Here is a 23006-nt window from a genome sequence, read left to right as displayed (position 1 = left end):
GCTGATGTGGTAATACTTCATGCCTCACACAGGGCCTCACTTTTAGCTGGTGACCCACATGGGTAAATCTGGAGCTGAAGGACAAATGTCCTAATGCCAGCCTGCCATGCCAATGACTATGAGGTCAATGTACAGTCAGCTGGTTAAGTATATGGCTTAAACAGAGCTACATTCAGTGGCTTTAAAAAGCAGCAATAAAAGAGAGTTTTGTCATTTAAAAAAATGCCCACCATATGAGTTTGATAAGTGGATGTGTACAAATCTAATGTTGGTGCAACATATATAAGGACCAGCTGCCAAACGACTGGAGAACACTCCAAGAAGTAATTTGTCAGAACCCCTAAAAATGCCATAACCTCCAATAAAACCGCAAAAATTTAAAATTACATTTTGTTTTTTTATATTTGTGTATCATTCAGCCTTGTATTATCAAGTGTTACTAAGTGAGCTTTAGAGGTGGAAGTACAAAGACCCAACTATCATTGGATAACAATTTAGTCTTTCAGCACAGCTTGGCTAATTAGCTGCGAGTAGCTATTTATAAATATTTACTGAAAACAAAGTGGATTTCCTCATTCATTTATTCAATTTGTACTTACTCTCGAGAGATTATTGAGGGCAAGCCCTCATTCACAATGATGTCGGGAGGTCAATTAAAACGAATAGACGACCAAAATAAACAAAGACGAAATACAAATTCAAAACATTTACACTGATGAGCACAGTGATATAATCATGTTTTTAAATTGACCCATGGTAACCATCGTATTGAGTTTTAATAAGTAATGTGTTCCAAGTGTGAGCAGCACAAAAGGTACAGGATGTTTTCCCAATGATATTGTTCACTCATAATGTTTAACTAATCCATTAGCATGCAGTTTATTAAAGATTCAATCAAAAGTCTGTTGTCTATAAAATGTTAACTTCTAAATGAATCATTGGCAGGGACAACGTGTTGAATAAACTATAAGCTTCCTCTAAACTCAACATGATGACTATATCAGAAAAGTATCTTGTTATGAAATGTATACTGAGTGAGTGACTTTGAGTGTTTTTATGTGGTTTTATGTGTGTTCGAGCTATTCTTGTCCAGGTCGTCCTTAAAAAATAGATTTCTGATGTCAACTGGACTAACCTGGATGAATAAAGGTTAAATAAACAAATTAATGTAGTAAGGCTATTGTGCACCGCCTCAGCAGACATCAGGTTATCCACACTGAGACTGGCAACCATAAATTCCAACACACTGTCATATGTTTTGACCTCACAGACAGAGACATGAAGTGCTTAAAAGAAATAACACGGGGCCTACTGAGTGAGAGGCGCTATATTAAGCCTGCTTCCCCAACAGCAGGTGGACAAGTCACTGTATCACTGTAACACACACGGCCATACACACAAAGAAACACACACACAGGAAGCCAATAGCAGCACTGACCAGACTTATATGGAGTCCAGGGGCTATCTGAGACCCCCTTGGTCAGCCTCTATTTTAGTCTACTGACATGGATAGCTCAAGCTTCTGTTTATCATTCCACTCACCATGCCATCAGACATGACCGACAAAGGCCCTGGGTGTCTCTCTCTCTCGACCTCACACACACACACACACACACACACACACACACACACACACACACACACACACACACACACCTCCCTTGTCAATGCCAAATAAAAAAACACCAGAAGCAAATATTTCATTTTCTGACATTAATGTAAAACAAAACACAAACCCTCCCCGTTAACATTGTTAAACTCCTGGTTCAGTGTTCTGTCTACGGCCTGCTGATAGGGAATGAGTGGATGGGTAAAAAGCAAATACTTATTTAAAGGTTATTTTTACACTCCAGAATAATGAGATTCACTTCTCCTAAATTGCAATTAGTTAATTAAAAATATATGTAATCTTTCATATCTTTATTATTATCTTCCTATAGGCTTTGAATGGAATATGCTGAGAAGTCATGTGTTAGAAACAACTAAGAATATTAGACTGTGAGTCAATGGAAATTAAATTAATAAGCATTTAGTTACAATATCAGGTTGAGATAACCTTTTTTAAAATATTGAGGGATATCAGTCATTCAGTTAGAATAGAGGAGCTAACAAAAATCTATAAACACTCAGCAATAATCTATTGCTTTAACAGTATATGTCGAGCACAAAATATTCTAAATGTTTGAAGTTTATCGAAATTCTGTAAATTCCGACTGTGGTATTGTCGTTTTTGTACTCCGTGTTCACACAACAAAACAAGTGAAATAGGTGATTTTTTAGTACAGATTTGGTATTCACGCGACAGAGGGGGTTAGTGTTAACGTTAATAAAAAAACAAACACGTCACTTTTCATGTTAATTGAGTTCCCCATCATCCTTTGCGCTCACCGAGTTCGTTGAGTTTTCTCCATTTCCTGCCTGTTCCCCTCTCATTGCAGATACAAAAACGGAATTTTTCTTCCCGTTTTTCCCCAAAAAATGTTGTGAGCCCTGTCACCGAGTCAAACCAACTCCATCCGTCAAGCGCGAGAGCGACCAGGCAGCTGCGCGCGCTCACCTGTCAAGGCATGCGCGTGGACAAGAGCGATAACGCACGCGCGCGCCCGGGCAGCGTGACAGCACAGTTCTTAATGTAATAAAATACTTCCCGTGTCTGGGACACTTTTAAATAGCTTCAACGATTGCCCGAATAGATGTACAGCATTGTGCTCCAAAGCAAATTCAGCTTTTCAACATGAACTTTATTTATCCTATAAAGTGAGACATTTGTCTTGAGCTCTTCACCCATGCTGCAGCCATAAAAAGACAACAATCAATAATATCAAGAATGTCCGGGTAGACTATATAATAATATAAATAACATCAGATTCTTCACACACAGTGCACAAACGCAAAAACAAATCACAGTCCAGTGCATATCCTGTCTTATTTGCAACTATTAAGTAAGTTTTATAGACACAGTATAGGGATGAATGAATTTATAAACCTGTCCAGTCTTCAACGGGAAACCCTGAACCTCTTACCAGAGGGGAAAAGCTCACACTCCCCTTTTACTAATGAAGAAAATAAAAACATTGAAGCAACATGAGTGGAAAACAGATTTCCTTGTTGGTCACATTTTTCTGTCAGATAATTAAAGAGTTTTGTTTCTATCGCATTTTTCCATCTGATCTTTTTCCATGTCTTTCTAAAGTGGCCGGAAACGGGCTTCACAAGAGTTAGACACAGGTGAAGCCGTAATATAAAAGGAGACATTCTTTTTACATTTCAAAATAAAACTTTAACCTTTACTCTTACTGAACACGAATAAGAATGTTAGAAATCTTGACCTGATATGTTTGCTGTTATTTCAGCTTTTTTATTAATTAAAACTCTGTTTAAAATCAGTACATAAAAACTAAAGAGAAAGTACAAGGCAGAGGATTTTGTTGATATTAAAGCCAACATAATTCATTTTCAGCTTAAAAACTGAAACATAAAAACAAGTAGTTTGTCTTATTTTAATCAACATTTTTCTATAAGCTTTGATTGATTTCTCTTTAAACTTTATTTTACTAAATGATACTGAATACAATATCCAAACAAAAAATAGTGCATGTTTGTAGCTACTGCTCCAAATCAAAATACATCATTCAAATATAATGAAAACATATGACCCCCGAGCACTTTGAGGTCTTGTAGGATTTTAAAACAAGGTTTTATCTCATTGTTTTTATCATCTTTTCAGACATTTTTCAAATGGAGTAACTTGTGCATCAGGGCACTTTTACATCACGTTGTATTGTTGTTGGTCGTACTGTGATGTGTTGTTGTGTGTTGTTGTGTTGTCAGTTTTGGAAATCATGTTGACCCTAGGAAGAATCACTGATGCCATGCACAAGCTAATAAAGATCTTAACAAAACAAAATATATCAATTGAATCATTAGAATAAAGAGTTGTGCGTTTGTAGGGTTTGTAAATCTCTGTGGAGAACTTTTTTTTATTTGTGCCTTCTAAAAAGATTGATTAGTGATATCAACATTTAAAACAGTTTGAAAAACTTCTTTGGAAGAAAAGCAAGACTGATTAGAAGTTCAGATTGCATTATATCATGTCGTTATTCTTGTTTCCACCATTACAACACCTTTCTACATCATCTTCTTAAGTGTTCAAGCTCCTCTGAAATGAAGCAGCGCAGCAGCACTAAACCCTCAGGGAGTTTCCTCTCCAGCCGGCTTCATTATTGTATGTATCACCTTACCCGAGGAGTGGAAAATCAATATCAGTTCATCCAAAATGTCTCTGCTACCCCGTCCATTGTTCTCCTTCTACACCGAGTATGACTCCTCTTGAAGTTATATGATGAAACTTTGGATATTTTGGTGTAAACGAGAGCAAGCTTTTTAATGAGACACCTGGATGATACTTTCTATCTGAAGTTTGAATCTGATGTCGTTCATTTGGCTGATGCTGCTGTTCTCAGGTAAGAATTCTTATTTTGGGTTAAGAAAGGACTTGCCCAGTGCATTTTGATAGAAGAAGGATTTAAGTGCATGTTAAAAGAGACAGAGATTTCTGATTTGTGAAAATGAATTCAACAACATTGAGCTAATGTAAAGTTTTCAAATGTTTCTGTACAACTTTGTGACTTTGATCTAGATGCCTTCCATCTACTTTTACTAACATTGGGTCGGCAGCCTCCACTTTCTTTGATACTGTACTTTCAAATGTCTTGTAGTGGATGCACACATATTTAGTGTTTCAAAACCACAAATATATATTCATATTGTTGTGTAAAATCCTACATTCGAGAGGTTATAAATATGTGAATGCAATTAGTCTTTTCCTTGTAATATCCTGACCAGTTATTTTTCTTGGGATCTGTTTGTGTAAATATGTGACTCATTCAGAAATCTGATATTTGCCGTCATCATTAGCAGGGGTGGAGTAACTGGATTAGAGGCCCGGGGGTAAATAATATTATGCCCCTGCCCCCCCCCCCCCCCCCCCCCCCCGCAAACTATTCATGTTTCCATATTATTTTTTTAATGCACATTTTGCATTTAAAAATCAGTAGGATAGGGTTTTATTAATGTGCAAAAAAAGTTTTGAGGTGTTTAATGCCTCTGCTGTGTAGCATTTCATGGCGTTGCCTTCAAGTACCCTTCAGACATGACATAGTAAACATGGGAGCTTTATCATCATTTTCCAAACAATACCCAGAAAACAATCAGTGCTCAGTGCTGTAAAATGATGAGCCCATGGGTGCCTGTGTCTACATTTACGTGGTAATCAAACTACAAGTGGCACTTGTTCAAAATATACGCTGAAAAACAAATGGTATTGCATTTGTTTTCTAAAGGGGTCATGTAGACGTTCACATTTAATCGCCTCTTAAAGGTTTTGATCATTTTACTGACCCTGAAGATTTAGCTGGCAGTGATCGATCTTTCTCTTTTAGCTCCTCTGGCTGAATGTGTGCCAGAGAAGCCGAAGAGGTCTGCTCTGAACCAGTTGACCCGGACCCTCCTCAGGAAATACGACTGTGGAGTTCGACCCGTTCACAACTGGACCAGTCATATCACCATCCACATCGACCTCATCCTGCAGTCTGTCCTTGACGTGGTATATTAACCTTGAGTACTCTTTCATATTATGACTACTTTTTAAACTCCACATGTTCAAGATCATCAAACAAATCATTTATAAAGAGAAACACATATAATTTCAGGCTCGTTGACAATTACTTGGCATGATATGAGGCCAGACAAAAACATTGCATTTGAACACTTGATTTGTACATTTGTAAAGTCTCCTGAGACTCTCATGTTTGTTATTGTATTTTCATTTGAATAATTTGAATTGTTTTTTTTAGTATGCTGTGTTGAAAGTTATCCCGTTCCTTCTCTAGTACAGTGAGCTCACTAAGGCGCCTTGAGGATGAAATCATGTAGCTCACACTGCCTCACAAAGTAGCCTTGATAAAAATGAAAGGAATCAATATAAAGTAACAATTTATTTTTCTCATTTTTACAGGATGGAAAGACCCAGAGCATGACAATAAGTATTTGGTACAGACAGGTGAGTGGCCTCTCTTACTCAATGTTTCTTTTACTTTGACTTGTTTTAAAAAGGAAGGAAAGTAAGCACTTACTTTAAATTAATACATTAATAAATTCATAGATTCATAGATTTATTTATTTTTTACCGTAAGTTATACTGAAATGGCTTCTCCTCCTCCAGATCTGGACAGATGAGTTCCTGGTTTGGGACCCAGAAGAGTTTGACGGCATCACTGAGATCTCGTTGTCGTCTGATGCCATCTGGATACCTGATGTTATCGTCAGTGAATTGTAAGAAATAACTCGATAATATATTGAAACATTTTATCAAACAACTCAAAGTACTTCAGTACAACCAGAGACTTAAATGGACCTCTACTAATGTCAATCAAGTTAGTCTGAAACTCTTAATGACATCATGAGGCCAGAACGTTAAATCATTAATTAAAGCAGCTATGTGAAGATTTTAAAAAGTTCCTAATCTGACACAACACGTTGAGAGTACCAAACCAGTAACCAGGAGTTTACACCTGTGCTTTATTTGCAAAAGAGCAGACAACTTTTGCTCAAGGTGCCTTACTTAAGGGCACCTCGCCAGTGCTCAACAGGTGAACTGGCACCTCTCAAGCTACCAGACCAGTTTCCAGATTTGGTCCACAACAGGACTTGAGCCAGCAACCCTCCAGTTCCAGTTCATAACCTAAGGCCCTACAGACTGGGCTACTGCTGCCCCTATAAATAACCATGTGTTGTTACTGGTTAAGAGTGATTAATTAAAAAATGATCTTAATCTGACCTCTAATTTTACTTAATCCAGTTGATAGTAAGTATGAAAGTCATGAAGAGAAACAGTAAAAAAAACAAAAAAAAAAACATGCAGCTAGAGGTGGTTAAAATATCATATCATGATTTGTTTTTTGCAAAATCACGATTTTATCACAATTTTTTTCATACTGATCTTAAGACTAACTTGGAAGTTACTGACCAGTTCAACCTAACTAATGTTTTTAAAAGCACAAAAACTGTGCTGACAAGTTTAGTCTATTTGAAAAACATGTTTGTAGGAGGTCTGGAGGTCTCACCCAGAACATTTTTAGCACCAGAAGGGTCTTTCCCTCAATTTGATCGATATTTATGCACCACTTTGAAATTATGATTTCATAATCCTGCTCCAACTCTTTTCCCGTTGTTTGAATGTTTAAAAGTTAGGATGAGATAGCATTTCCAGTATAGTGTCTGCCATCATGGAGCTTCATAACACCTCTTCAGAAACCAAAGGGTGACATCACGTCACTATAGACTATACGTCCATGTCTTATACAGTGTATGAAAAAAGAGCATTGAGAGTACTTGGACCACCTTAGAGCCACAGAAGTTATGAGCAGAGGTCATCTTAAAGGTCAGTCTGACCGGTCTCATATTCTGCACTGTTGTCTGTGTCTCACCTTTCCTCCCATTCTCCTTCATGTGTTCACAGTGTGGATGCAGGGAAGTCCCCTCCGATCCCCTACGTTTACGTCAACTCCTCTGGATCAGTGAAGAACAACCGGCCCATGCAGGTGGTGCTGGCCTGCAGCCTGGAGATGTACGCCTTTCCGTTTGACAAGCAGAACTGCAGCCTCACCTTCCGCAGCTGGCTTCATTCAGGTCTGTTCCTGCCTGTGATGAAGAAATGCATACCTGCTATCTAACAAGATAGATCATACAGCTTCACAACCCGTAAAGGAGCTCTGCAAAACACTCTTACCTCAGGGGGAATTTCAAGCATTTGAACAATCTTCATCAGGAGATGACATTTTCTCAGTTTTAAAGTTAACAGGGACCAGCAGCAGCAGTGAGACCCCCTTGGATGTCTGGATAACGGGATAGTTTACACGTCTTAATGAGACAACTTTAAACTAAATGAATCCAAGTGAGACTGACTGGATAATAACCAGAAACATTTACCAGTCAGTCAAACTGTGAACAAACCAGTCCAAGTCACATTATCGACTGATGAAAAAATCAATGAGAGACCAACTGTGATTGGAGGCAGGGGATAACAATTAGGGATTCATCTGCCAATTATTTAGCTAAGTAACTGACTAATGAATTTGTCTATGAAATGTCAAATCAAAAATGTCAACGACAATTTTCTAAAGCTCAGGGTGACGTCTTTAAATAGGTTTTTTTTCTGAACTACAGCACCCAAACCAAAAGATATAATCTCTTCCTATTCTTATTTTTTATATTCTCAGTGCTTATTTATGTATCTATTCTTATATATTTTTATTTGCTTTGATAACTTGCTGCTGTAACACCACAATTTCCCAGTTTGGGATCAATAAAGTAATTCTATTCTATTTTATTCTATTCAAATGTTAAAACAGATTTTGTACACACACAAAAAAAGCTAAATATAGGACAGAATAAAATGACTTTAAACCATAGTTATTTCCAAACAATCTGATGAGACAAGAGGCATGTTATGAGTTCTGATATACAACATCACTGGGACTTTTCACAATATGTATCACTCCACCTCAGCCAGGTGTACTCAATACATTCAATTACCATGTTGTTGTTTGAACATACAACTCATGACATCTAGATCTATTGAACACACAGACATTTGGCATGACATGATTTAGAAGCCAACACTTAACGCACGTAAAAACAACTACCTTCCAGTTTGACCATCTTAGATATTCACATACTTGGAGAGCTCCACATCAAGAGGAGACATGAAAGTGCTTCAAAGGCCGCTTTGAACAGAGATCATATCAAACTCACCTGATGTCGGATGAATAGATGAGACAGGCCAAACCTGATTTCAGGATGGATGGAAGTCAGTCTGAATAGCAGGAGGTTCAGACGTTTCTGTAGAAGGAAAAATAAACCATCAGCTCAAAGATTCAGATATATTTCAAGCTAAAACGGCAGCAGGGAGGATGACATAGACATGAAACATAAATCTTATAATTCACCTCGTTTGAATTTCTTAAGACAGTGTGAGTACAAATGAAGTATCTCTAATGAATGAAAAACATTGTCTTTAAGATTCAGGCAAAAGTGATAAACACATTTGATCTTTTCCTTCAGTGTTTTAAAGCGTCTCTGTTCTGTTTCCACTCTCTGTTCCTCTGCAGTGAAGGAAATAGACCTGGCTCTGTTGAGGAGTGCAGAGGCCATTGCTAATGATCAGAAGGAGTTCATGAATGACGGAGAATGGGAGCTATTGTCAGTTCCCTCCCGCTACTGGCAAATCCACCAGGACGACACTGATTATGCACAAATCCAGTTCAATGTATGTACTAATGTGAATTTGTCACAAAAAAAAGAAGCTATTTCTGTTTAATTTAAATATAAAGGAGGAAATAATGTTAATAAGACAAAGAAAAAAGAGAGAGTCATTCTGCAGATAATAGCCGTATGGTCATAATGTTAGGAGACAGCAACAGCTCTGTACCAAGTGAGCCAGTAAGTGCACAGTGATGGCTGTGATAGCTTATCGATGGCGAGCTTTAAACTGTGGCTCTCTGTGGGTTATACTCCCTCGACGCATGCTGTGCGGCAGGATTGCAAAGTGTTAAGCAATTGGCCGCGACCTTCATGGATCGGGCTAGTGAGCTAATGCCAAATGATGAGACTGAGGCTGTTTCTGGCAAGTAGAGACACAGATAGAGAGGGAGGCTGATAGACAGGGGAGGGCGAGGAACCATAATGAGCCTGTCTCAGTGGCTGCCTGATCAATGGACTTCTTGTTAGTGGTGAGGGAAAATGGCTCCATAGCCCGTTGCAGGTGGAGAGCAGGGGAAAGGGCTGCTATTTATTCAGCTCAAAGAGAGAGGCCCTTTTGGTAATGGAGCGTTTCATGGCTCTCTGAGATATTGTTACACTCGGGCTGTATTTTTTCTGAATGTAGCCATGTAGCAGGGAATGAGTTGTTATGCAAAGATTAGATTTTAATGAAACCTATAAAAGATTTTCAGAAGCAAGGCATGTGAATTGGCAGCTTAAACCTAACAGGAAGTGAACATCTTAGGGACAGACACCTATGTATAAGCACACAAACATATCTGCACATATACATTAAACACACAATAACGGCTTAGTGCCTTTTCTGTAAATACTCTAAATGCAGAACTTAAAGAAAACATATTTAAAATAGCATTATTTGTCATTATTTGAATTCAAATTACAGAAATTAATTTTAAAAATCAAGGTAAAGTTACCACAAACTAAACATACTGTGCCCTTTGGTGACATTTGATTGAATAAATTAAATTTTGAGGGGGTAGTTGCAATAAAATCTATGTTCTCTGTGCATTTCTTTCATTCAGGTGTTAATCCGCCGGCGCCCCCTGCTGTACGTGGTGGGTCTCCTCATCCCCAGCATCTTCCTCATGCTCGTAGACGTCATCAGTTTCTACCTCCCTCTGAACAGTAGAACCCGCATCGCCTTTAAGATCAGCATCCTGCTGGGCTACACAGTCTTCAGAGTCAACCTGACGGACGACCTGCCCTCGACCGCAGTCAGAACTCCCCTCATAGGTCAGATAGGTTGATTATTGTTGTTCCATATTAAGAAAACGTGTTGTTTTTTACCAATCTACTCTGTATATTCTGTTACAAACCCAGCTTTAATGTCAGTACTACTGAACTCCCATCGTCTGTGATTCACCTATAATTAGTTATTCCCTTATAACAACCAAAAAAACCCAAGTTTCTCACTTAATTTCAAAATGCAAAATCCTACAACCTTGAACTCCACGAGTAAACATTTTTTTCTTTTCATAAACATCAGCAAACAGTAAAGAGCATGCTAATGTTAAATATCCTAAAATCTGGGACAGCATGCATGTTTTGGAGAAGGTTCCCATCAGAGTTTAAAAGATATTTATTGAAGGAAATACAGAAAACAAGTTAAAACTATGGTTCTGAATCTTTGGAAAGAGAAAGGGTTTATTTCATATTTAGACTGATGACTGTTATCATTAACACCTTACTCTGATTATCCACCATTAACCATTAGAACCTAACTGTTCTATAAGCAGCAAGTGTTGGAAGCGTCTCTGATTTCTCTCCCGTTTCCGTCCAGGTGTGTTCTTCGCCGTGTGCATGGCTATGCTGATGCTCAGCCTGACTAAGTCCATACTGGTGGTGAAGCTGCTCCACCACAGCGAGAAAGAGGTCAAGCAATTCTCAGTGTCGGCCTGCCTGCTGGACAAGTACGGCTCGGCTGGCCAGGAGTTCACCGAGAGCACCTTGACCTCCCTGAAAACCCTCGAATTTATCAACCCGTCTGAAGGTTAGACACATGACTGAGACTTTTCAAAACTCCAGCCGACAGGCAAAGTTTCAGGACCATCACTAGAGTAGAAGTTAAATCAACTCTTGAATTATATGAAGCTAAGGAACTTTTTCTCTTTGTTGGAAAGCTTAGAAAAATCGATTATTTCACAATGTTGTGAAAATGCTTTTTGGCAGCACAGGGCTCACCTTCGGTGCTATAAAGTATAAAAATTCACCTTCAATGCAACCATAGACATTATAGTTTTGACCATATTCAGCTGGTTGAATACTAGATTTGGATGTTCTGCATGAATCTACCTAATTAAAAACCAGATTTCTTCGTCTTCTTATAGATTATGAGCTGGATCCCTCACTGGAGGAGGACCTGCTGTCCCTGAATGAAGTCCAACATGCTCCTTCTGGTCTCGAGTGGCTCCTCCAGGAGTTGGTCTCCCTCCGTCTGGCTTTTTCCGAGGACGACAGGGAGTCTGCAGCTCAGGCCGATTGGCTGGCTCTCTGCCTTAAACTGGACCTCTACCTGTTCCGCTTTTACCTGTTTGTTCTCATCCTGTATACCAGCACTCTGCTGCTGCTCTGGGCCAGTTGGAGCTTCGCCTGACCATGACATTCAAAACATAATCTGATTTAGTTAGAGTATAACCTATAAGTGGTAAAATCCATCCATCCATTATTCATACCGCTTGTCCCATTCAGAGTCGTGGGGGGCTGGAGCCAGTCCCAGCTGTCATTGGGCGAGACGCGGGGTACACCCTGGACTGGTTGCCAGTCAATCACAGGGCTTATCTACTATCTCTTCCAACAACATATCTTAAACAAACAGAAAGACAAGCGAGCAGTGTTGGCAAAGTCAGACTGGGAATGCAGCATGAGCCATCAGAACATCAGAGAGGCTGTGAATGGGGCTGTCAGGGTTAACGTGTAAATCACAACGAGATCAACGCAGTCATTGGTTTTTTTTTTGCAATTAAAAGCGTCTCATTTTGTCCCTTTTGGTGCACCATAGTTTAGCCACCTCAGCATCGTTCTGCAGCTGTGGTGATAGAAAACAACAACATCGCTGCACCTTTGAATGACTCATCATTTCACTTAAAAAAAAAAGAAGTTCAGTAGGAAGACAGGAGCAGGAAGTAAATTACCTTTACCTTAAGAAAATAAAAGCATAACAGACCTTGAAATGCAAGTTGATAGAGATTTTAAAACATGCAATTAAAGGTTGTTCATTTCTGTTTGCAAATTATATTCAGCAATTAAAAAAGAAATTGTAAAATGAGCGCACACACACGCACGCATACACTCATGGACGCACGCTTTATTCAGCTGATTGGCATCATATACTGATAGATCAAATATCATCGGATGACTGATGCGTCATTTGTTTTCTTTCACAGTATTATCATATTCATACTCCCCCTGCCATCCTAACTAATGCTTAATGTAACTGAAGCTCTCATGTGATCGTAGTGAGCTCAGGTTGGACGTGATGGATTCAGAGTTCTTCAAAACCACAAAGAAAAATCCACCATGTATGCCTACAGAAGCATTTGGAATAATTTAGGATTTTTAAATGACAGTTATCTGACCGAAATCCCATCGTCTGAACGTTAAACTAAAAGTGAGCTCACCTTGTCAAAGAGAAATGTACCTGTTGATGGACGCTTACAAATGGCCATTTGCCTAATAACTAAGTTTTTTCACATCTGTTAGTTTACAATTGTCTCTTCTTGCTTTGCCCATTCAACTACTTGTCAACGTATCCCAGATCTCAGCTCTGACTGTTGAGTTAAATGGATTCAAAAGGTCCAAATGATTCCTGAATACTGAGAGAATAACACACAGGCTGTTTAAAATCAGAACTTTCCCTTAAAATATTGGTTTTGCATTAGCTCCAGATCCTGCCCTGTATAACAACATCACAGTTTGACAGACGTTATTGAATTGAGTCTGTTATGTTTTTCCCGACAGTGAAGAGTCACTCAAAGTCTGTGTGTATAATATATCAGCTCTGGGGAGAAATTCCTCAGTGCCGGTGTGATGATATGATATTGTATTCATACTTTAGTCTCCATCCCACTTGCCACAGAACAGATCAATAAAACCCATTCAGAGCTCGGCTGCTGTGTCTCCATTCCCCGATGGTTTTTTAACCGTCGTGATGAGAATATCAAGAGTGCCTCAAAGAAAACCTGCCGCTGGAAAGATCCATGGTAATGCAATTTTCACAGCGTCTGCAAACCTCTTCTTCCAGTGGATCTGGTTACAAGTTGTTACGCAACAGAGCTGGAGATAAATGTCAAGTCAGTACTTTGTTACTCTCTGTACGAGCTAACGAATGGCTGTGTGTTGTGTCTTTGTCTTGAATATAAATACCACCTCAGGATGACTGTATTATCTGGCAACGCATTTAAACTGTTATCTTTGTGACACATGAGAAGTGAAAATAAAAAGATTGAAAATGTCAAACTAACTGCAAACCTGCCTTTTCTTTTCTATTCTTATTCTTTCCTATTCTTTTAAAGCACAAGGAGCCAGAAGAAATCAGCCTATTATTAAAAACATATATTTTAAAAGAACAGCTGTAATGACTCATGTTCAGGATATTTTCCACACTTAAAAAAAAAAAGAAGAGCTACGCTGTATATTTTTTTAAAGATTTATTTTTTAGCTTTTTTTTTGCCTTTAATGGAGAGATAGGATGGTGGATAGAGTTGGAGATCAGGGAGAGAGAGAGTGGGGGGATGACATGCGGTGAGGGAGCCACAGGTGGGATTCGAGCCTGTGCCGCACGCTTGGAGGACTACAGCCTCCGTACTGGGCCGCTGCTTACTGAGGGTCCACTAACACCCGTTTGTTATATTTGGTCTTGCTTTCACTGGGACAGGTGGTACTGTTTCAAATGGTTGAAAATATTTCTGTTTTAGCCCAACATATCTTCAGGTGTAATTATAAATCTAATAAACAATTTTCATATTTATATTGAGAAAAATTATATCGCAATAATTATCGTTATATCGCCCAGGCCTAGTTTATATATTGATCTTGGATGACTAATTTTTAAGAGATCAAAATGATGCATATTCAGTTGTGCATCCTGCACATACAACATGGAAATGTTTCTCTTTGAATATTGGCAGCTTTTGTTTTTTTTTAAATCTGTGAGTGCTGCACTGTTGATTGAATTTTCATTATTTTAAACTTCTTCCCTGCAGGGTGACTGGTTTTGCAGCAAGGCATTAAAAGGACAGAAAAAGACAAACATGATAAAACAAACTGTTAATTGTTCTAAATCACTGTAACGCACTAGGCTTGTGTTGGCATATTACTTTATTAAATGATGACTCAAAGATGAAATATTATCCGCTCCCTGGTTTGATGTTTTCATGACTTTCTCTGCTCCGTTTATCTCAGTGAGCGGCTCCGTTATTGAACAGGGAGGAGTGGCATCAGAGCGAACGGATACACCCTCATGAGCTGAGTGACACTAACCAGGTTTCCATAGCAGGAGAGGATGAGGTGATGGATATGGAGGATAAGGGGTTCAGGCATCTCGTGGATTTCATCAGAGCGGCCGGTAGACTGTCACAGAGAGAGAGGAAAACACAGGTGAACTGTCACCATGAGGGTCGCTTCAGCCTGGACAGCACTTGTATTCCTGCTTATTCAGGGAGCCACAAGAGCCTGCACAGGTACAGCAGCTTTTGTTTTACACTTTATCCTCATGTAGACGACTGTTAATATACCTAAGCCAAGGACAGGACAAAGTCACTGCACTTTTAAATAAGTCTTTTGAAATTCCTATTCTGTTTTACTGATGACTGAAAAAGTCAATAGGCTAAGACTTAAAATGCTGCTCAAATATTATTCAATTTAAAAAGAATGTATCCTGAAAAAGTCATGGGAAATTATCAATTTACTCTGCCAAGATTGATTGTTTCAGTAGGTACAGCTGATTTGATTTGTGAAAGAAACGGGTTAGCCATCTGATTCTGTATCAACAGCAACTCATGTTGTTGAGAAAGTGACAGATATTATACCTTTTTCTTCTTCCTGTTTGTTCATGGACAGATTATAAGTATTTTGAGAAAATATTGTACGATGTGTGTTGTATTATTGTTTTGGAATCATTCACTGAAATGAACAAATAAATTAAATATGAAATATGATAACATTAAAGTTATTTGTTGCAGTTTCTTACAAATTAAAACATTAAGCTTGAATTCTAGAATATTTTCAGCATTAAACTGTTTATTAAACTGCTTCTTATTCAGGGTTCCCTGGACATAATACTTTTAGTCAATCTGTAAAAAATATCTGGATTATCACATTATAATTAAACTGTGGTTAAAGTACGTTCAATGAAGATTAAATAGGTTTTTTTTAAAGGTCTATTCTGGGGTATTTTATGCCCCTGTTTACAGAGAAAATGGGGAAAGAGAGAGAGCGAGTTAGGAACAACATGCAGGGAAAGAGCCACAGGTCAGAGCTGTACCAGAGCTGCCAACCCAGCACGAGGCAGGCGCACTAACCACTAGGCCACCGGCGCCCCAGATAATAATGCTTTCAGAAAACATCAACAAAACCATCACTGCTGACAGAGAGGAGACCTGTTGTAGGATGTGAGAGTCATTTGAAAAGTCGTTTTTTGACCAGATTGGTGAATTATCAAACAAAGATTACCCAGACTATTACCCAGAGTCTCTTTAGAAACACATTATGGAGCATCAGATATAACTGATGTACCAGCAAATGATTAAATACAACTATTTAAATCACAGACAGTTATTATAGCACTAATGTTGCTTAGTTAGTAAAATAAAGTATTTGACATGTAATTTCATTTCAAAGAAGATTTGAAAATTTGGTACAAATATTCAAGTAAAATGAGTTACTTCTAGGACTGTTACTAAATACTACATTTTAAAATAATTCATCAACTAAATGTACAAATGTTTTTGTACCTTTCCCTTTCTAAGTTTTAACCTGCACAGAATCTGTTCAGATAAATAAATAGTTTGCAATTTCAAGATGCTCTGAAGCATTGTTATGAGACGGATGTTATTTAAACTTTATTATATGAAATGTACCTACCCGTCACGCTAAGATTGTAAGTTACACACTCTGTATTTTTGTCTTGTTTGTGTCATAATTTTCATGACTTTCAGTGAAGAAAGTGGGCGGCAGCCCTGGAAGGTTTGCTAACGCCACTTTAGTGCGGCTCTCTGAGTTTCTGAGTGCTGGGTACAAGAAGGGGGTGAGACCAGTGAAGGACTGGAGGACGTCCACTATAGTGGCCATAGACCTCATGGTTTACTCCATCCTCAATGTGGTGAGTCATGATGCACAACGGCTAAACACAACTGTGCAAACCTCTTCAGCTTGGCTTTAATTTGATCTGCAACGCTTTTAATGAATCTCATATTTAGACAGGAGCATGAACTGATTAACATGCTGCGGTCCTTACACAAATCAGCTGCAGATTCTGTTCTCATAAACAGGGATACTGATTGACCCCCAGTTTCATGTGTGTTAATTATATTAAACACAAATCATTAATTTGGAAAAATTGGAAACAAAAAAGAAACTCTTAAAGAGAGTAGGATATTTTACTGACTAAAATATACATGAACGAAAAATTACAATGAAATGAATCTAAAATGTTTTCTCTGATGTCATCTTGTATTCCCCTACAGGATGAGAAGAACCAGGTTTTGACTACGTATGTTTGGTATAGACAGGTAAGACAAACATGAAAGGGTAACTAAACCCCAGAGTTTCAGCTAAAGGGCTTCTACCCCTGAATTACCCCTGGCTCCAGGAGCACAGGAAGTCACATACACACCACAGCCAGAAATAAACATGTTTACAGCCTACTATAAATGAAAAAGGTCTGATTAGTTATTGTCATCTTGGGCACACACTGTACAGGTGGGTGCGATCTAACGGTTTGTTAGGAGGCTTAAAACCCGCCTCAGCTCCAGCTCTCAGCCTGTCGTTAGGTTGACTGAAAGTTAGGTTGAGGCAGGATTTCCAACATGGCGGCTGCTGCTGATGAGCCTCCGGAGGCCCCTGCAGGAACAGATGGCCCACTCAGGCTTCCTCCATTAATATTTACAGTCTAAGGATTAGATGTGCCCGCTCAACGGTTTGTGCCGTTACCATCGTACAGTAGCCTACAACTTAAAACCCATATAGGCCTACAGAGGTTTCAGCTAAAGAAGTGGTCTGGGGGTTTAGTTTAATCATAAGATGTACTATAAGTTGCACCGTATATCACATCTGGAACAGCTGGTTTGATTACACACATTATGTAAAAACTAATATTTTCTCCCTTATTCTCTAGAGTTTATTCTTCATCTAAGCAGGTTTCATTCTTTTTCTGTCACTGTTTGCATTAACAATTTTTCGTAATATTAAAGACTGTTTTTTACTGATTTACATTTTCTGTTTGTTGTTTGTTTGTTTTTAATATTTTAGTCTTGGAAGGATGAATTTCTGGTCTGGGATCCAGAAGACTTTGATGAAGTGAAACAAGTTTCTCTACCTACAGCTAACGTGTGGGTGCCCGACATCCTCATCAATGAGTTGTAAGAACTGCTGCTGTTGGTATTATTATTTCTGTACTCAGGCTGCTGCTGCTGCTGCTCCTTCACAAATAAACACCTTTGTCTCTGACCTGCAGCGTGGACGTGGGGAAGTCTCCGGACATCCCTTACGTCTATGTGACACATGATGGACTGGTGAGAAACTACAAACCCATCCAGGTGGTCACGGCCTGCACTCTCAACATCTACAACTTCCCATTCGATGTGCAGAAATGCAGCCTCACCTTCCAGAGCTGGCTGCATACTAGTAAGACTTCTCTCTTACTAACGCTAAACTGAACTTTAGTGTAATCATCTTTCATGCATTTTCCAACATTTTTGATTTGGTTGAAGCCTTAATCCCCTTCAAGTGTTGATTACAGTCGCAGGCTTTTCTAACTGTGTTACAAAGTGTTATGACAGAAACACTACATCACTCGTCACAACCTCTTCCATGTCATCATGTTTTTTTTTCTTCTTAAATGGAAGTGTGATAAAGACAAGGGACTCGACGCTGAATGAGAACCGTGCTACTTGCAGCAGCTACAGGACAGTCAGAGCATGAATCAGATTTCAAGTTTTCACATGAGAGTCTACAGAGAGTAAAAAAAAGGACTCAGAGATCAGGGTTCATTTACATCCGGAAGTACTGGATGCTGTTATGGGTGCTATTCCACTGGCTGCAAACAAAACCTGTTCTCTGCTTCTTGCACCTGACAACAGGATCTTTGGATACGTAAAAAAACCCTGTACAATCCCCCACTTGTAACTTTCAGTCTTCCAAAGTGCCCTGTGGATCAGTTTTAGAGTCATCTCTCAACCTGAAGGTAAGGGGTTCGATCGCCCAGCTCCTGCAGCCGCATGTCAATGGGCAAGACATGTAACCCCAAACCCCTATCAATGAGACATCATCTATTATTTAAACAATCCCACTATTGAATATTTCTTAATAACAAATCCTTCAAAACAACCTCTGACATCACAAGCTCTCTCCTTCACTCTCCTCACAAACACTTGATCAGATCTACAGTTGTGATGGTGCTCTCTCCCCCCGCTGTGAAAATGTGCTTAGAGAGTCGAGTGGAGAGTGATAGGTAACTTGTTGTGATGGCGGCTTCACGCTGCTCTCGACATTGTGTTCAATCTGCAGTTGACGACATCAACATCACGCTGATGAGAAGCCCCGAGGAGCTCAGCGAGGACAAGAGTGTGTTCATGAACCAGGGGGAGTGGGAGCTGCTCCACATCCTGTCCAACTACAAGATCTTCAGCGTGGACAATGACGACTACTACGCCGAGATGAAATTCCATGTAAGTGGAAACGTTTTAAGATTTTAGGTTAGATTTGTAGGGGAAATATGGGATATTAATCAAATATTCTGTTGTTCTCATAACAGCTAACCTTACAAGGTGGATACTTATGAGTTTGAATTTCAGGAATAAACAAAAATAAACAAACTGAAATACAATAAAAAGGAGTATATAATTGAGTAAAATAAAACAAGCACAACAACTCTTTATTTATTTATTTAAAATAGTTTTTTATCCATAATAAACTTTAAATAATTAAAGGTTCAAATAGTTATTTCTGTTTTTTTTGTTTTTTTTAAGGAAAGTGTGATGACAAGTTTTATATAAATCTCAGGGACATATTCTCTGTCACACTTTTCATAGTTTTGTTTTTCAATCAATCAAACTTTATTTATATAGCACCTTTCAGAGAAATTAAATTGCAGTTCAAAGTGCTTTAAAAGAGTGCAGAAAAGTTATTGACGAAAAATAAGTTTATAAAATCATTGAGTACACCAATAAGAATAATATATATATATATATATATAAATGAAAAAATAAAATATGACACATAAAAGCAATACGATATTACAATTAATACATAGGAGAAGAATATTTAAAATTGTAGTAGGATAAAAAAAGACAATACAATAATGTTAAGATTTGAATTTATATAAAGCACTGACTGAATAAATGAGTTTTAAGACTGCGTTTAAAAATCTCAATATTCTCGGCTCCTCTCAGACCCTCAGGAAGGACGTTCCACAGTCTCAGAGTGTAACAGCTGAAAGCAGCATCACCAAAGGTTTTCGTCCTGCTCTGTGGAACAACTTACATATGCCACAGCATACTTATTTAGTAATGACTGTATTATATTTCATATTTCTCCCAGGTGGTGATCCGCCGGCGGCCGTTATTCTACACGGTGAACCTGCTGCTTCCCAGTATCTTCCTGATGGTGATGGACATTGTGGGTTTCTATTTGCCACCAGACAGTGGAGAGAGGGTCTCCTTCAAGATCACGTTGCTGCTGGGCTACTCTGTCTTCCTCATCATCGTGTCTGACACACTGCCCGCCACCGCCATAGGAACCCCACTGATAGGTGACCATCATCTTTAAGGCGACTACCTTACTGTTACTGCTACTGGATCTTAACCAAACACTGTGTATCATCTTCCATATACCTGCTCCTTCTAGGTGTGTATTTTGTGGTCTGCATGGCCCTCCTGGTGATCAGCCTCACAGAGACCGTGCTGATCGTACGTCTGGTGCACAAGCAGGACTTGCAGCCCCCTGTGCCCCACTGGGTGAAGTACCTGGTTCTGGAAAGAGCGCCAGTCCTCTTCTGCATCCACAAGAAGCACCGTCTGTGCTCCAGACTGTCCTCCCAGGCCTCCGACATGGAGCACTACAAGGACAACTATGGCTCTGGTAAGGTGCACATGTACATGTACAACAGTCCTGTGAATTTAAAGGGGAGGTGTATTCAGTTTTTTTGCCAATTGGCTTCTGAGCCAGGAAGCTGAACCAAGCAAACCCATGCAGGTTGAGAGGGCGGGATGTCAGAGGGAGACTTACAAACAGTGACAAAAATAACTGCAGATTATACAGACTAAAAAAACAATAATAACAACACATATGACTCGCAAAATATAAGTGTAACAGAGAGTAAAGTGACCTGTCCTTGTCCAAACCTGCAGCCCAGTGCACCCTCCACCACACCTGTGAGATCGGCCAGAGGCTCAGCCATCACGACAGAGAAGGCGGTCTGCTCGGATTGGGTCTGCCGCCCTCCAGGGAACCCACCCCACCCGTCATGGACAACATCCTGCAGGAAGTGACGGCCATACGGCACTTCCTGGAGAAGAGGGACAAGTGCCGGGAGGTGGCCAAAGAGTGGCTGCAGGTGGGCTACGTGCTGGACGTGCTGCTCTTCAGAGTCTACCTGGTGGCTGTGGTGGCTTACAGCATCACACTGGGCACGCTGTGGTCGGTGTGGCAGGTCGCCTGAGTCTAACACCTGCACTGCTGTGGACACAAGCTCTCAGTGGGTTGAGCGCGGGATTAAAAAGGCTAGAGTTACTGGCTCTGTGCCCTTTGTGGGCTCAGTGGATACAGGGAGGCAGACGCATAGTTATGGAACAGGAAAAGGCTTCCTGAAGGCCTTTAGATAAAGGTTACATCACCTACTAGGTGAGCAACTATATCCCTGCAAACATTATTTAAATGTGATATAAATGCAATCTGAGATTAGTTTTTAGGAGCAACTCAAACAGACAATGACATACATCCCAAATATCTTACAATTTAAAAATGATTACAAAAATTGTAACCCAACAATCATGTCTTTTAAGTACGGGAAGCATTAAAAATCTTTACATTAAAACTGAAAAGATGAAGTTAATAGAAAACAATAAAAACAACCCAACATCAACAAATACATGAACCTACATAACACATATCTGTTATGTGTAGTTCTTCAAAAATCACATGCAAGTACCCTTTTAGGGGGTCTTAAAATCACAAGTCATCAGTAGTCTGTGTTGTGTTAAGAAGAAAAAGGTTTCAGAATAAAATAAACCAGTTAAAAAAAGATGCAGAATATCAGATCAAGAACTTAAGAAGCCCACATTGGTAAAAGTTGAGAAGAACAGACACATCGTTTAAAGGCAAAACATGGAAATGTCCAGCAAATTATAATGAACAATTATTTGAACAAGGGATATTTGGTGATTTCATTTAAAAATATATAATATCATTGTTATTGAAGTGTAAAACATCTACATAAATATGTGAAATATGTACTTTTACCTGTTTTGCACTACAAGGTGTTGCATGCATATGCCGGGTTAAAGGGACATATCCCTCTACCCGGTCTTCTTCTTAACCAAAAGAAACGTCCTCATCTATAAATATTCTTACAGATTCCCTCTCTATGTTTATAAAATAACTGCAGGCCAAAAAAACCAATAAAAATATATCTAATATAGAATTGATCTTAAAAGATTTTAGATGACTTCATTGTACAGTGTTTCCCCTAGGTTTACAGCTTTATGGGGGGTGGGGGGGGGCTGTGGGCAGACGGACACCGACACAAACACTTGAAGGAATCTTGGTGTTCATGCGTTACTTTTAATGACAGCTGTCCTGTTCTATCGGAAAGATATCCTAAATGACTTCTTTCCCTGATTTCCGACTCTATCCACGATCCTATCTCTACAATAAAGGCCCAAAAAGCCCAAAAATCAATCAAAAAAACCCCATATATATATATATATATATATATATATATATATATTTTTTTTTTTTTATTAACTTGACCTCCAAGGGGGGGCGGGGGGTGCCATTGGGGGGCGGGCCACCCCCCTAATATAATGGTAGGGGAAACACTGTTGTAACATCAACAAAAGGCCTCTTCAGATTACAACAGAGTGGCTGGTTTCTTTGACTTATGCATTGCAATGTTTTTACAAAGTATCAATCAACCAATCAGCCAATCAGTCTTTATTTTTAAAACACCAACTCATAACAAATGTTATCTGGAGACACTTTACAAAAAGATCTAGATCATACTCTTTGTTATTTCATAAAATGATGAATTATTAAGTCAAACTAAAGTGTGTAATTTCATGTAAATTGTTTCTATTTTTACGTTTGTGTTGTATTTGAGCTGATAAATGTATTATAAATACACGTGTTGCCTAAATAACCATGCTTTAATATGATTGTGTGAGATCCAAGTTAGTGTTATTACATTGTTAAACACATGACGGAGAGTAAATGTGTTAAAACACAGCTGA

The 23006-nt window shown here is 39.0% G+C and overlaps 3 protein-coding genes across 4 annotated transcripts in view; 2 read left to right on the top strand and 1 right to left on the bottom strand.

The window, feature by feature from the left end:
- The window catches only part of usp28 (ubiquitin specific peptidase 28), a 30275-nt gene extending 27729 nt beyond the window's left edge, over positions 1-2546 (bottom strand). Inside the window, exon 1 of one of the 2 annotated variants that reach the window (XM_029278598.2) lies at positions 2389-2546. In XM_029278598.2, coding sequence (XP_029134431.2) covers positions 2389-2433 — 45 coding nt within the window. In that variant the 5' untranslated portion in view covers positions 2434-2546. The remainder of the gene's footprint in view (positions 1-2388) is intronic. The other variant, XM_065963112.1, reaches the window with a different exon arrangement.
- Positions 2547-4289: 1743 nt separating this feature from the next.
- On the top strand, positions 4290-13792 carry htr3b (5-hydroxytryptamine (serotonin) receptor 3B). The gene is made up of 9 exons (XM_020640539.2): positions 4290-4463; positions 5442-5605; positions 6017-6061; positions 6224-6333; positions 7520-7689; positions 9171-9328; positions 10365-10575; positions 11123-11332; positions 11670-13792. Exons 1-9 carry the CDS (start codon positions 4430-4432, stop codon positions 11933-11935), a joined length of 1368 nt encoding a protein of 455 aa, XP_020496195.2. The 5' UTR covers positions 4290-4429; the 3' UTR covers positions 11936-13792.
- A 986-nt stretch (positions 13793-14778) lies between these two features.
- Positions 14779-22486, top strand: htr3a (5-hydroxytryptamine (serotonin) receptor 3A). Its single transcript, XM_065962995.1, has 9 exons — positions 14779-15020; positions 16497-16660; positions 17025-17069; positions 17809-17918; positions 18014-18183; positions 19066-19226; positions 20098-20308; positions 20404-20637; positions 20907-22486. Exons 1-9 carry the CDS (start codon positions 14951-14953, stop codon positions 21215-21217), a joined length of 1476 nt encoding a protein of 491 aa, XP_065819067.1. The 5' UTR covers positions 14779-14950; the 3' UTR covers positions 21218-22486.
- Positions 22487-23006: the final 520 nt, after the last annotated feature.

This window comes from Labrus bergylta, chromosome 14 (assembly GCF_963930695.1).
Source record: "Labrus bergylta chromosome 14, fLabBer1.1, whole genome shotgun sequence".
Taxonomy (NCBI): Eukaryota; Metazoa; Chordata; class Actinopteri; order Labriformes; family Labridae; genus Labrus; species Labrus bergylta.
Note: the sequence above shows the minus strand (reverse complement) of the source record. Positions and strands in the feature narration are given on the sequence as shown.

What these genes read in the sequence shown, in the direction of transcription:
- htr3a (XM_065962995.1), top strand. Translation starts at nt 14,951, where the DNA reads ATGAGGGTCGCTTCAGCCTGGACAGCACTTGTATTCCTGCTTATTCAG. An exon ending in TTTACTCCATCCTCAATGTG is followed by an intron (nt 16,661 to 17,024) that starts GTGAGTCATGAT and finishes ATTCCCCTACAG; the next exon opens with GATGAGAAGAACCAGGTTTT. An exon ending in CATAGGAACCCCACTGATAG is followed by an intron (nt 20,309 to 20,403) that starts GTGACCATCATC and finishes TGCTCCTTCTAG; the next exon opens with GTGTGTATTTTGTGGTCTGC.
- htr3b (XM_020640539.2), top strand. Translation starts at nt 4,430, where the DNA reads ATGTCGTTCATTTGGCTGATGCTGCTGTTCTCAG. An exon ending in GATGTTATCGTCAGTGAATT is followed by an intron (nt 6,334 to 7,519) that starts GTAAGAAATAAC and finishes ATGTGTTCACAG; the next exon opens with TGTGGATGCAGGGAAGTCCC. An exon ending in ATGCACAAATCCAGTTCAAT is followed by an intron (nt 9,329 to 10,364) that starts GTATGTACTAAT and finishes TCTTTCATTCAG; the next exon opens with GTGTTAATCCGCCGGCGCCC.